Genomic DNA, 15,162 nt, shown 5'->3' on the forward strand with positions numbered 1-15,162 from the left:
GAATTTATTTTTACCTGATTTTAAGTAGTATTCCTCTGTAGTAAAAAAGAATTGCAAAAGAAATATGGAAACTGACCTCCCTCTGCTGAACAGATGACCACAATATTGCTGAAAGGTCCATCCCCTTTGTTATTGTATACTCCAACTTTCACCTCAAAGGGAGTGAGTGGAGGTACACTTTCATCTCTGTAGATGAACTTTGAAGCATCTGATGAAGTGACCATTTTTTCTTTCCAACCACGAGTACCATTAGGTCTAAATGCCACAATGTAGCCAAATCCTTCACCATTCTGAAACTCTTCCGATACTGGCTGAAGAAGAAAAGTGCAATTAGTCATCAGAAACATTAAATATTTTTTATACATTTGAGGTTTGCCATGAATCTCTTTAAATTAGTGACTTTCTATAAAGAGAGAGTCTAGCACCTTGTAGCTCCCTGGGCACCTAACATAATGCAATGCACATATCACATGGTAATAAATATGTGTAAAATAAATGAGAAAAAAGAACTTTCGAATATAAGTAGCACATACGGTATAATTGCTCCAAAGTGTTCTGCAAAATCAAGAGCTTTGAAAATAACATCTGAAAAATTCAAATTAAAATAAATTTATTAATCCTCTACAATCCTAGGCACTGGTGGGATAACACTTGGTTCTTACTTTTTTCTTTTTAACTATCTAGTACTGACATCCCTTAAATTAAAATATTATTTTCTCCCAATCAGTTGTATCATAAAATGAATGTTGCCAGGGTCCCAAGTTCCAGTAGGCAAAATTAAATGTTCATTAAATTAGGAAAAATCTGTTTTACTTGGTAGGTTTAGCGTGGTCACTCTCATAGCAATTTTAGGATTAGATGTTGAAATAATACCTTATAGTCTAGTCTTTCTAGTGTTTGGCTCTGTGTGTTCTCTGGAAGTGTGAAGAGGAATGTATCATCGTATTTATTTTAAAATTTTTGTTTATATCCATGTCATATGTAAATGTGTTCAAATGGGGTTTTGCTATCTAAAATAAATAAATGAATGAAAATAGATGATTCAATAAGCCAGAAAACTGAGATTTGGTTAAAAGTGACAGCTTGTGGTAGAAAAGAAGTTATAACACACAGATCGCGTAGTTAATATAGGAGAGACACTTTCTATAGGGAGAGGTAAATTCTTATTGTGATTGGAAGAATGACATCTTATTCACTTTTTCAATGACAAATAGGTCTTGATCAGTTTTGTTTAGAAGTAGAGTCCAAATACGCAGTTGACTAAGAAGTTTACATTTTGATAGGCTTGAGGTAAACTTTAAAACTTCTGAGCTCAAAGAAAGCAGAGACAGAATTGCTGAAAAAGGGAGGTGCTTTGTGGAAAGATTCTTAAGAAGGGAAGAAGTTCTAGTATAAGATGTACTAACACTTTGAGAGACTATTAGGGGATGAGATCAATTAACTCTTTAGAAAACTCTAATGCTCCTAACTAAGCCTGGGTTTTGATGTTCTCTTTCATTTTACTTCCAAAAGAAAAAAATGTATATATGTACATATATATACATATATATATACACACACATATATACACACATGTATGTGTGTGTATACTAATAATTATTTTTGTTATCTATATTTTGATAATAAAAATATTTTTCCATAAAACTGAATGAATGAAGAGTAGATATCTACTGTTTCCTGTAAGGGGTACCCAAAGATACACATATCTCTCTGAGATTTTTAGCTATGAAAGGATGCATGTAGAGGGGTTAGAGTAGCAAAATCAATGAATACCAGACCACGAAACCAAGGGTCTGGACAAACTTCTGAAAAGTTTTGCCCAGATAGCTCCAAGGGATATCACAGTATTGGGGAAAAGTCAGCTGGGTAGCTGCTGTGGAAAAAAAAAAAAACAAAAAGCTCATTTTGGGCATCATAACTGAGATGAAAGCTCCAAATTGCTACACACCTATGTTTGAAAAGAAGACACTTCGAGTACTTTGTATGGGCCATATTTTGGTGGGGAAAAATGTCTTTGTCCTCTAAAAATTCAAGGTAAAGTCTAATGATGGAGAAACAAGCTTCCTTACCTCCCAAGCTATGACTAATTCATGCCTTCTTCCACTTCTGCCACTTACATTAGCTGGAGCTGTCTTTGGAACTATAAATAAAAAAGGGTGGGGGTAGGGAGAAAGAATACTTGTTATTTAAACTTGTCTACAATAAAAATCCTATGGTTCTGTTCAAGTTGAGTCCAAAAAACAATAATAGTAACATGCATTTCTATTTCTGCTTTAAATGCTTTAAGGTTTGCAATCAATCAAGAAACATTTATTAAGCACCCACTGTGTGCAGGGACTGTGCTAGGTGTTAGGAAAAAGAGAATGTTAGATGAGACTCTTCTCTGACCTCAACGAACTTACAATCCACTGAAGTTATGAGACACCAAGAGATAACTCAGAGTGGGTAAGATAAGGACATCAGAAAATTAGAAATTGCCATGAGGGAAGAATATCATTAACAATCTAGTATTTTCCTGGAGGCTTCCTGAGGAAGATAAATAGGAATTCCCCAAGTGAAGATGGTAATGAAGTCTCTTCTACACAACTCTGAAAGGTAAGTAGTGTAAGTATTACTATCTATATTTTAAAGAAATCAGTTCAGAGAGGTTTGGTTTAGTTTCTATAATTACACAGCTGAGCTGTGATTGAGCTGAGATTCAAGCTAAAATCACTGTTATGCTGTTGCCCATCAAATGCAAAGTATACTTTTCTGAATTTACAGTAAATATGGTTGATATTATAGCATATATAATATTTGTTTACAGTGCTTTGCTAATGAGACAAAAGCCATATTGTAATCTTCACATGGACAAGTCTGCTTGAGTCTTTTCCAAAAGCTGACCATTCCTAAACCCACCATTTTGCAACTGAATGACCACAGGAAGAATTGGGTGAGACAATGTGTGGCATGACAAAATTGAAAGGACAACTTACTCCTCAGTCCCCACCATCAGTAGGTTAATAGTTTCAACTTCATGTATGAAGGACATCAAATATATCATGAGAAACATGTGGCAGTTGTAAGGAGGCTATATAATACACCAGCACTGATGACTCTGGTGTATGAAATAGAGAAAAGGGCCTAATAAGAGCCATTTATGATCTGAAAAGATGGTGAACTGATTATGCCACAAGAGCAAGGGATAAAAGCTAGATAGTCTTGAGTGTTGTCTTGGCATCCTTGAAATATTAAAAGGTATAGAGAAAATTTCTAGTATATAAGCTAGTACATAAGTACATTATGCAAAATTTATGAAAAAAATATGGGCATAGATTACACAGAATGAGTTGCAACCTGCCTCTGTGGAGGGAGTACTCACACAGCTGAAATCACAAATCCATTGAAATAATAAAGCACACATTATGCTTAATGAATAAATATCTGGGATCTTTGTACTTTTATGCTAGATACTTCCATTGACTCATTCAATATTTCAGTCTATGACTTTGGGAATATTTAGAATTTAGCAACAGAAATTGATCAATGCTCTTTTGGAATGATGAAAAGAGTCTTTTTTTTCAGCATTTATTAGGACTTTAGCAGTGTTAGAGAGGGAGACGTGGGAGCAAATCTCCCTTTCCATTGCATAGTGAAAATATGACCATTATTAAGTAGTTGATGTAATTTTAAGGTAGGAAATAAGCATTTATTAAGCACCCTCTGTGTGCCAGGAACTGTGATAGTACTTTACAAATAATATCTCATTTGATCCTCATAACAATCCTGGGATATAGGAGGTATTATTATCCCCATTTTACAGTTGAAGCAGACCAAGGTTAGATAACTTGCCCAGGGTCACAAAGCTAGGAAGTGTCTGAGGCTCTATTTAAATTTCCTTACTTCAGGTCCAGTGCTCTGTCCAATGTACCAACTACATGCCTCATTTTAAGAGAGATGTTCTTTAGCTTAGAATTTTTCGGAGATTAAACATTGTAGGAATTCTTTTAAGATGTCCTATCGAGCATAAACTAGCGAATGTTTGATTTTCTACCTAGCAAGTTTGTATTTTGTCTTGTATCTTCACTAAAGAAACAATTTAAGGCATAGGTGTATATGAACACACGTATCTATATCTGTATGTATATGTGTACATAGGCATATCCATACATAACCATATATTCATACATATGTGTGTATTTGTGATTTTATCTATGTAGGGAATACCAGGAGTGGCAATCTCACTATATAAATCTTTGAAATGTTGCCAGAGCAGTGGAAGGTAAATGGCTTGCTAATAATTACAAAACTAGTATGTACCAAGGCTCAGATGTTTCTGCCATTAAGATTGGCCTCTGTAACACCTGCTCCCTATGTAATATACCCCATATGTAAATGAACACCCAACCTGGTGAGGCTGTGTGATGGAAAAATCTATACAGAAGCCTTTAAATGAGTTTCCAGTGAAAATAAAACTAGAATGTTTAGTTTAAAATCTTTTTTTTTCTGTTGGCATCGCAATTCATTTAATTAACTCTAAATTATTCATGCTCAAAACATACCTTTCAGTAATAAATGTGTCACGGTAAAAGAGGGCTAATTTTTACAGTGTTGGTATTCATACCAACATTTCCCAAGGCATTTGCTTGAGTAAGAGTTTGTGCCTTGATTAGAACCTGTAATAAATTAAAATGTTTTAAAATTTTCTACAAATTTTACATTTTATCCTGGGAGTTAGGCCCATCATACATTTTTGCTGTGTTAAACTCTCTAATCAAGGTGTAATGCTTTACATAAGCAAATAATTACCCTTAAAATAGAAATGTAAATAGAATCATAATTTCTAAATCTGTTACTTGTGCTTCCCTTATTTGGATGTTAAGTAGTAGTCAGTCATTAACAGTAAAACATATAAGGCAAAATTTGATTTCTTTTACTTTCTGTTCTCTCTATAATGAAAGTTTAGTCAAAATGATAGTTTTTTTATATTATAGGAAGGAAAGGATTAAGTATCTGCCTAAATTTCTTAGGTTTCCCTGACTCTTCCAAAATGAGTTGAAAATATGGAGATGAAATTAATTCTTGTATTGTAGCATATTACTAACAATATGTTACTACTAACCTAACAATGGTAGGTAGGCAAGAAGTGACCCCCCCCCCGCAAAGACATCAGCAAGAATGTGTAGGACTGGAAATCAAGATGGGACAATTACATATCAAGAGTATGGGAAAATAAATAGTTCGTCCAAGTGCTACATGGATAATCAGAGAATTGGGACAGAAGGACAAAAAGGTTTCCTCTGTAGGAATAAGAGAAGCTCCTCTATCGAAGATACGTTGAGACACTGCTGTTTAGATTTGCTCAGTGTATTTTCCCCTTTTCTTCCTTCTGTTTCAGTAGTCATTGTTATTTGTCGTTGCTCTCACTGTCTAGTCTTCTCAGACATCTCTTCACTTCCCGTCCTGCTCACTCATTTTGAACTTCTTTGGCTTCTCCAGCATCCCCCATCCTCCTTATTCCTGCTGGACATCTCCTCCTCAAATCCCCCTCCCCTCTCCTACTTCAGCTTTCTTTTTTTATCTTGTCTAGACTTAGAGCTTGGTGAGGGCAGGGACTGTCTTTCTTTTGCATATTTGTATCCCCAGTGTTTAGCATAATGCTAGGCACATAGAAAGTGCTTAAGAAATACTTATTGAATATTGACTATTATTATCTCCCCCCACCCTGCCTTGATTTCTTCTGGGGGGGGGAGAGAGGGTGAGAGAGAGAGAGAGAGAGGGAGGAAGAGGGAGGGAGGGAGAGAGAGAGAGAGAGAGAGAGAGAGAGAGAGAGAGAGAGAGAGAGAGAGAGAGAGAGAGAAGGGAAGTCAGGTAGTCAGTAAGCCTTTATGAAGCACTACTATGTGCCAGGCACTGTGGTAAGTGCCAGGGATACAAACACAAAAGACAGTCCCTGCTCTCAAGGAATTCACAGGCTACGTGGAAGGAAGCTATAGAGTTACTGGAACACTGGGGACAGGGGGACAGTAACTGCAGAGAATTGTGTGAAAGTGAACATTCTTACAGAGAAACTAAAGTAGAAATATAGACCACTGTGTCTCACACAATATTATCAGGAGATGTTTTTGAAGTGACATTGCAGAGCTCTGAAAAATTAAAACAAAGCAAAGCAGCATCTGTTTCACGATTATGATGTCTGAAACATGAATTTGGCATTACTTTTTTTAGAGGTTGCTGAATGGCATGGGACCATGAGGAAGGAGTCATCAAAGGATAACAATGTTGTAGTTAGATAGTTTAGATACTAAAAGGTTAAATGGTATGTTAGAATAGTATCACACTAGAAAAAGAACAATATGCTCACAAGTGTGATTTTCTAGGTGGTAACAGTGGACAAAGTGCCAGGCTAGGAGTTAAGGAAAACTTCTCTTCTTGAGTTCAAATCTGGCTGTGTGAGCCTGGGCATCACTTAACCCTGTTTGCCACAGTTTCCTCATCTGTAAAATCAGCTGGAGAAGGAAATGGCAAACCACTCTGGTATCTTTGCCAAGAAAACCTCAAAACGGATCACAAAGAGTTGGACAAGACTAAAAAACAACTAACAAAAACAATAAATAAACCATATAAAAAGTTTAATCATCAACTATTTTTTCCTTTGTACAATGTCACCTTTGTGGCAACGTGGTCAAATGGAGTGCTAGCCTTGGAGTCAGAAAAATCTGACCTCAAATTCCACTTCTGAACTTTAGTGTTAGTTTACTCTGGTGAGTCTCTCAACCTTTTTGTGCTTTAGACATCTGCTTTGGACTTATCTGATAGAGTATTAGCTCTTTGAGGGCAGCAACTCTTTCAATATTTTGACCAGGCAGATGGTACTTAATAAAATGCTCATTGGTGGATTGACCTTTTAAACCGTGGACCAGTAGCCAATTTGCATCAGTTCCACACATGTACACAATCACTCATTCATATCTGTGTATCCGAATGGTCACCTCCTCTTGTGTCTCATCACAGCATGGAAAGACCTTGGATTCTCAGTCTGTGCCAGTGAGCACAAGCAGAGAAGCATAATGTGATTGTCAGCAGAGGACTATTCTGGCTTAATGTGGAGAGGCTTATCATCAGAGTGTTGGCGATTGGGTGAAGAATCTTTTTTTTTTTTTTTTTTGGCCAGATCAACTCATGACTTTATCTACTTTGGCTGCAGAAGTTTGTAATCCATGTTAGTAGAGGGAAGAAGCACACAAATATGATTATCCATGAATCCTTAAAATAGTGGAGTAAGTGAGAATTACATTTCAAGTGAGAGAAAGGGAAGGGTGACCAAAGGTTGGGTTAGGGTCATTCAAGATTTTCATGGACATTCAGAAACTATTTGCTAAGGTACGGCCAATTCAATATCTCCTTGTTCTCCAAGGATCTTAGCAGTAGGCTATAACATGCCAGATAAGTAAATGTACGGTAATTTGAAGGGCCTTTAGAAGAGAATATGTACTTGGGGTTCACTAATATTGAATTTGATTTTGGTATACATGTGGAAAATTAAGGTACAATAATTCTAACAAATCTAATTCACATAGTTAAGTACATTTTATTGTTGTTGTTGAGACATTTTGGTTGTGTCTGATTCTCTGTGACCTTAGTTGGGATTTTCTTGGCAAAGATAATGAAGTGGTTTGCCATTCCCTTCTCCAGCTCACGTTACAGATGAGGAAACAGAGGCAAACAGGGTTAAGTAACTTCTCCAGGGTCACACAGCTAGTAAGTTTCTGAGATGGGCTTTGAACTTAGGTATTCCCGTCTTCAGGACTGGCTCTCTATTCACTGAGCCACCTAGCTACCTCTAAGTACATCTGTTGATTCAGTAATTTTCAGTTGTGTCCAACTCTCAGTGTACATCTGGTAATGATTGATTTTAAAATCATGCTGTAGCTTGCTCTCTGTTGTTATGCTGAGTATGGCCCACTCCTCTCTGCTCTGACAGAATGCTGCCATCTGACTGTGGGGCTCCAATGAAGCTATAGGTGAAAGCCATTATTCCTTTCTTATTGGAGCAGCTTGGCAACTTCATTTTAGAGGAGTTTTCCTAGCAGCATCATGGAGTGAGAACCTACTTAAATGAACAAATGTTTAAAAAAAAATAAACCTGTCAAAGAGTGAATCTCTTTAGCAAACTGTAAAATATATAGTCACACAATGAAACTTTTTCAAATGAATAACTATTAAAAGAATAAATGTGTCAAAGGAATAAATTTCCTCTCCACTGCATGAAACCACAGAATGTACAGTTGAAAGGGAACATTTTCAAATAAAAGACTGTTAAATGAAGAAAACTATTAAAAGGAATCATTTTCCAGGCTCTGAAGCTACTCTGGCAATTTTACACTTCAGCATTGCCTTTATATCACAGCATATCATTTTTAAATGATATCGATATGCTCATAAAGAATAAATTCACTCTTACATATGATCTACCTGGATGAATGACTATTAATTACTGGTAGAGATGCACATGGCTATTTAGTATGAAAAACACAGAGAAGTATTATTTACCCTCTACCCGTGCAGGAGTTCTTAACTCTTCTGTGTCATAGATCCCTTTAGCAGTCTGGGGAAGCATAGGGACCCCTTCTCAGAATGTTTTAAATGTATAAAGTAAAATACATGGGATTATGAAAGAAACCAATTTATGTTGAAATACAATTATAACAATATTTAAAAAAACAAATTCGTGGATCTCAAATTAAGAACCCCTAGGATATCTATGGAATATGGAACTTTGTAACAAGGTAGGTATTATTATCACCTGGAAAATAGAACCCTAATGGAATGAATAACCCTGATTTTCTAGAGACCAGGGCTTAATGTCCTTCTGGAGGAATATGATTGGCCAATGGAGAAGATACTTCCCTAGATGCGCCTGCATATGGTAACCGTAAGAGTCATTACTACCCGAATGAATTTGGGGGTAGGATGGGGCCATTTCTGAGGAAGGGCAACAAACCCAACCTCTTCCTAAGGGAAAGAAACCTTCTCTCTGATTTAAAAAAAATGTCATTTTCCTCTAGAGTTGTATGTAGTACAACAGAGTCATTCACAATGATATTCACCTTCCCACTTACCAGTGTGATTACACTGATTATACTGTGATTACACTGATGCCTTTGATTTTAGACGTTTAAGTTATTTAATAGCTTTCATATTTATTAATAAAAAATTGAACTCTTTTTATGAAAGAGTGAGACTAGATTGTCTTCCAGGGCCCTTCTAGTTCTAACGTTCTATGGTTAGATGGCTCTTGTTGGTAGCATAAAATTAATGAAATCAATTTAATAGCTAATAGTTTTTATCTTTCTAGTCATGTTCATAGAAACACTTTCCGTCAAAGTAACTACTTCTTTTTTCAATTGGACATATTTTTCAGTGTAATGCAAGGAAGACCTGATTTAGAATTAAGCAGCTAGATTTTTGTTCTCACATACTCTATGAGCTACTAGTGATAAATGTCATGAGGTTATTAACTCACAGAATCAAGTTTGCATGCATGATTAGCAGGTTAAATTCTGATTCTTCTCAATTTTGTTTCTAGCCATGCTCCTCCATGAATAGATAATGTAATGGATGCCCTGCCCCCAGGCTGCAAATGCAGGGCTGCTTCAAAGTAATGTCTGGCATGGTGAAATTCAGAGTATTGGCGGGCTTCAAATTGTGGGCTGAGAACATCTGTGTAAAAGCCAGAAGTGACCAAATCATAGCAAATGACCACAGTTTAAGCATGCCAGAATGTCACAGAGTTCCATATTGGAATAATAGCTGTAGCAAAAAGCCATCCACTAACCAAATATTAAATAACTAAATTAGGATTCAACTAAATAAAAAGAGGCAGGAGGAACCCATCTATCAAACTATCTGTCTTTAGAAATCATTCCAATTTCTGCTTCAGTAGGTGTTTACTATGGCTCATTAAATAATATGGCTTTATTTAGAGGCCTGGGAAAGGCAAAGTAATTTAGGAGATTTATAATAAACCAGTGACCAATTTGGAGAAGTGACAAAGATTGGAAAATACAACTGAAAGTGTGCTTACTTTGTGGGTGGTAGGTAGTGGAGAGGACTGTAAAGCTGAATTTTAAAAAATATTTACCTGTGTGAAACCAAACAGTTTGACAGGTCGTGTTGCCATATGTAGAATCAATCTTAAGAATGAATCATAAGTGGACTCCTAGAAATTGCTAATGGGTAGTGTGGTAGGACAAGAACTTTATTAGCAATCTGGAAACTTGGGGTCTAATCCTTTCTCTAATTCTTATATATTCTTAGTCAAGTTGCATAATTAAGTTGACCCTTGGTTCCTCCATTTTAAAAATGATGGGATTAGAATAAGTGATTTCTAAGGTGCTGTCCAACTTTAAAATTATATGCTTCTGTTGTAAATTAGAGTATTGCTTTCTTCTTTTGGCAGAGAGCAGCTTGTATATTTTGCGAAATCCATTGTAAATTTTAGGAAATACAGAGTGCTCTGATCTGCATGCCATCCCATAAGTAACAGCGACAATGGAAACGAAGGCTGTTTAACCTGGCTACGTTTTTCCATTTTTTAATTAATTTGCTAACTAGACAAAAACAAAAGCCAAAATTCAATGGGCTAATAAACTTTTCTGGGGGTACAAGTCAAGTTGTTTTGCACAGGTACCTCTGCTCAAGTGTCTAAACTTTGAATTTCTCAAGTGATGCCTTTTTTTGGGGGGGAGGTGGTTAAGAGAATAGGGTAGAGGGAGGAAGGAAGAAGAAATGGAGTGGAGACAGTACTTAATTCACAGAAGGACTGAAACTAAAATAAAGAACATGAGAAAAGTCAAAGTTGAATTTAAGACACTCATGAACTCTATACCTCCTTCCTAGCCCTTCTCTCTGTACTGGTTCCTTTCATGTTCAGATCTTGTACTTATCATCATTGCTCTGATCCAGACCTTTCTTTCTTCTCATAGGCCCTGAAGAAAATTAGAACTGTCAGTCAAAACCTGGCTATGCTTTGCAGCTAAGGCAGATTTTATTCTAAGTAAGACCTGCAATAATTACTCTATCTCTGTTTATAAACCTCCAACAGAAACTGCAGAAGATATGTGTAGGTGCCGGGGTAGTTTTATTATTAATAATAAGTTTGCAGTGTACTTTTATACTTAATCTCACTTGAGCCTCAATCAATAAACAGTTATTAAGTGCCTAGTATGTGCCAGAAACTGAGCTAACCACTGGAATTCACAATAACTCTATAAGAAAGACACTATAAATATTATTCTCATTTTATGGACAAGGAAACTGAGGTTCAGAGAAGCTGACTTTCTTATGATCACACAGCAAGTGGCAGATGAGAGAACTTGTACCCCAAGTCTTCCTGACCATAAATCCAGAACACTATTCATGATACCAAATTAATTTTTACTAAAGTATTGAAGGGCTTCTACAGGCCAGTCAGTTCCTTCTACTAAATGAGTATTTGCCTTTGAAGTTTGTTATTTATTATGATTTTTCCATTCTGTTAATCTAACAGAAAACCATTTTCTTTTATTTATTAAAATAAATTATTTATTTGTGTAGATGAAGAAAGCTAACATATTTATTTAATTGCCAATTTATTTTACCTTTTTTCCAGTTACTCCAAAAGAATACATTAATGTTTCTCATTGATAATTTCAGAGAAATGTAAGGAAGAGTTGTTATGGTTATATGGTCCAGTGCCTTATGTATAGGCAGATCAGTGCCTAAACTGTCATATATATGGCCCCAATCCGTCTCTTCAGGTAAGTGATGATCTTCCTTCTGACATGGAATAAATGCTGAGTGTGGAGGATGAATTCATTTCCCTTTTGTAGCTTGAGCTGTGTGTGATAAGAGTTTCTTTCAGAGTTACAAGAGGAGATTTGCTTAGAATATATTTTACTTTAAGATTGACAGGTTTATATAAACACAAGGCAATTTCCCCCAAACTCTTCTGTGTTATTTGCTCTCCCAACTTTTTTAGCTTTTATTTTTGGTATATCTATTTGGTAAGCACTGAAATAAAATGGCAATATTTTGACTTAAATAATACAAATGTAGTTATGGGGATAGTCCAGTGGTCAGACCCTGTCAGAAGTCTTCAGGACTTTAGTATGTCAGTGGATCCATGATCCCTTGTCTGATGACATAGAACACAACCCATCCATTCATTTTTATCTTTGGCAACTCTAGTCCATGTTATTCTATAAAGTCTTCTCTCCTCTTCCCTTCTGCTCCCCTCCCCTATCAGAATCCATTCAGAAATCTGATGCTTTCCTCTATATTTCTTGACAACCTATGAATGTCATTGGGGGTCATATTGGTTTTTCATTGATTATCTTTTGCTATATGACAATCCCACATCTAGGTTGATATCTTTTATCAATCAATCCATCAACAAGCAATTTATTAAGCACCTACTACGATGGGATAGGCAATATAACATAGATTTTAATGGGTATATGGTGAGGAAACTTTTAAGGTCTGTAACTTAAAAAAAAAACCTCATCATAATAGAATTTAATAATAATGTGTTAAAGCTGAAAGAGAACCACTAGATGATCAAGTTCTACCCACCCATTTTAATTCAATAGTTCACTGAGGTCTATGATCTTATCATTGGTGATACAGGCTGTAACCCAACCATGTCTTCTTACCGTATGTGACTCTTGCCTATGTTTTTCCATAGATAACAGAGGGTCTGCTCACTGTCCTGAGGCTTCCTTCTGGTTTTCTCAACATTTCAGATATGAATGAGCTGTCCAAAAGTCAACTCTTGCTTTTACTGTGTGACTGGTCTGCCTTTTTTTCCCCGATCATATATCTCTCCAATAATACCTTTTATGCCACTTCTCCAGTGCAATTTCTTGTTACTGATTTGCTATAGCCACTCACAGCCATCTCAGGTACTCCTGGTCATATTGTATTATTGAGAAAATTTTGTTATGTGCAAATAAAGGACTAGAGAGGTTAGGCGACTTGCCTAAGGTCACAGAGTTAGTTAAAGATAGAGCTAAGACTGGCAAAATTCTACTCCTCAACATCCTTAGTCTTAGGCACTCATCCTTGTACGCAACACTGGCTTTTCATAAATAGGATTCAGATTAAAAAACAAAGCATCTTTGATTCTTTCCTCCCATAGCCTCCTTAATTAAATCTCAGAATATAGTTGGTTGATTAGAACAGTTCATCTTTTAGAATTCTAGATGTGTATTTATAAGAGAGATTTACATATGAGGTACAGCTTGTCATTTGATAAGAATTCTAACACTGTCAGTGTTCTTTCTAATTCATGCAGCCTGGTGAAATGGAGGCCAAATGGAACATGGGGTTCAACAGCATTAACAGTTCCAGCACAACATGTGGTACCCAAACCTGGGAAACATAATGCTGGCAGTAAAAGCTGCCTTTAACTCTCTTTCAACTGACGATCCTTTATGCGTCTTTGTGTGATTTTCTTACTTTCTTAAATAAGATTATAAGGGTTTGAAGTATGCACAGGTAGAACTCCTGGTAAGAAAGATGGGTACTATGTGATTGAGGTAAACCTGCATAAAAAGGAGGAAATCTTCTAAAATGCAGCATTTCTTGGGTATTAATAAACATCAAATGGCCTGACCATAATTTAGTCTGTAGATGGAAAAATGTTTTTACTAAACCTCTAAAAAGTGTTCTTCAATAGAACTGTAGAGATTATGCTATAAAAAAAGTCAAAAAGGATTACTCATCCAAAATGGATTGTTTGTTTTACAAATGAATATTTATATAGAGAACTCTTGAATTAAGTAGTAATCTTTGGCTTTGTTGAAACACAATGAACAATATGCAAAATCAGGGGTGCTTTTTAAAAAAGGATATGAACATCACATTATGATTACCAGTCATTTTGATATCTGCATAGCAGGTAAATAAAATGAGGAATGACTAACCTATTATGTACTTAATTAATGAACACCTGTACACAATGAAAGCATGGCTGATTTTATGAAAGCATGAAAACTCAACCAGGCAATTAATGTTCAATTTAAAATTTGCATGCTGGGAAAGAAAAAAAAAACCCTGAGAGAAAACAATCTGTAAAGGGTAAATGACCAAGGAAGAAAGGTGTTTGTTTCAATGTATCCAGACTATTTTAACTTTCACTTATCTGGATTACTCAGGTCCTGCTTTATAGTACAACAATCTAACCATCTCTTCTTTTGTGTGATTATTTGTATTCTAAATAGATCATTTGGGGAGAAATTCTTTTCTGAGACTAGCACCCTTGAGTACCAAGGAATGCTTAGATTGCTATTAGGGTATTTGCTACCTTTGCTTCTACTGGTGTGCTATGGAGCAAAGTTGGGGGGAAAGTCCCCAAAACATGCCAATTGGGTCCTCTATAAATTTCTCTTACATAGTCTTAACTGGGTCCTTACTAAGGCAGCAATCCCCTTTCATCTCCCTAGTTTATCCCACTTAACAGAATGGCTTTTCCAAACCTTTTCATGTTTCCTCAAACTCACACTATTCTCTTTACCCTCTCATCTGTGAACCCTGCCTCTTATTTCAAAAGTAAAAAAAAATGGAGTTTCCTTTTCTCTCCTCCTCCTCCTATCACATTATGCAGATATTTTCTGTCACTATTTTTTTCTTTATTCCTTTTTCTCATGAAGAGGTGGGCCTTGTCCTTGGGCCTCCAAGTCAAATCTCTACATGCACAAATGATCCTATCCTACCCCATCTTCTCCAGCAGATTGCCCCCTCTATAATTCCCACTCTTATCTTCAATCTGTACTTGTCTATCAGCTATTTCCTAAATGCCCACATACATTCCCAAGTTTTTCTCGGTCTCAAAAAACACTCACTTGATGTGTCCACCTCCTTTCTGTGGCCAAATTCCTAGAGAAAGCCATCCAAAATTGATGCCTCCATTACTTTTCTTCTCACTCTCTCTTTAATTTTCTATAGTCTAGCTTCTAACCTCATCATTGTAGCCAAATTACTCTCTCCAAAATTAGCAATGATCTCTTAATTGCCAAATCAAATGACCTTTCCTCAGTCCTCATCCTTTTTGACCTCTCTGCAGCCTTTGACACTATGATCACCCTCTTCTTTATGCCATCTCTCTGTAGGGTTCCATGACACTGCTCTATCCTTTCTCCT

The 15,162-nt window shown here is 36.2% G+C and overlaps 1 protein-coding gene across 1 annotated transcript in view; it reads right to left on the reverse strand.

The window, feature by feature from the left end:
* The window catches only part of CNTN5 (contactin 5), a 578,245-nt gene that overhangs the window by 62,144 nt on the left and 500,939 nt on the right, over positions 1 to 15,162 (reverse strand). Inside the window, exons 15-16 of the mRNA XM_036743961.1 lie at positions 2,070 to 2,140; positions 77 to 311 (exon numbers count right to left, since the gene is read on the reverse strand). Of these exons, the coding sequence (XP_036599856.1) occupies positions 77 to 311; positions 2,070 to 2,140 (306 nt within the window). The remainder of the gene's footprint in view (positions 1 to 76; positions 312 to 2,069; positions 2,141 to 15,162) is intronic.

This window comes from Trichosurus vulpecula, chromosome 2, assembly GCF_011100635.1.
Source record: "Trichosurus vulpecula isolate mTriVul1 chromosome 2, mTriVul1.pri, whole genome shotgun sequence".
NCBI classification, from domain to species: Eukaryota; Metazoa; Chordata; class Mammalia; order Diprotodontia; family Phalangeridae; genus Trichosurus; species Trichosurus vulpecula.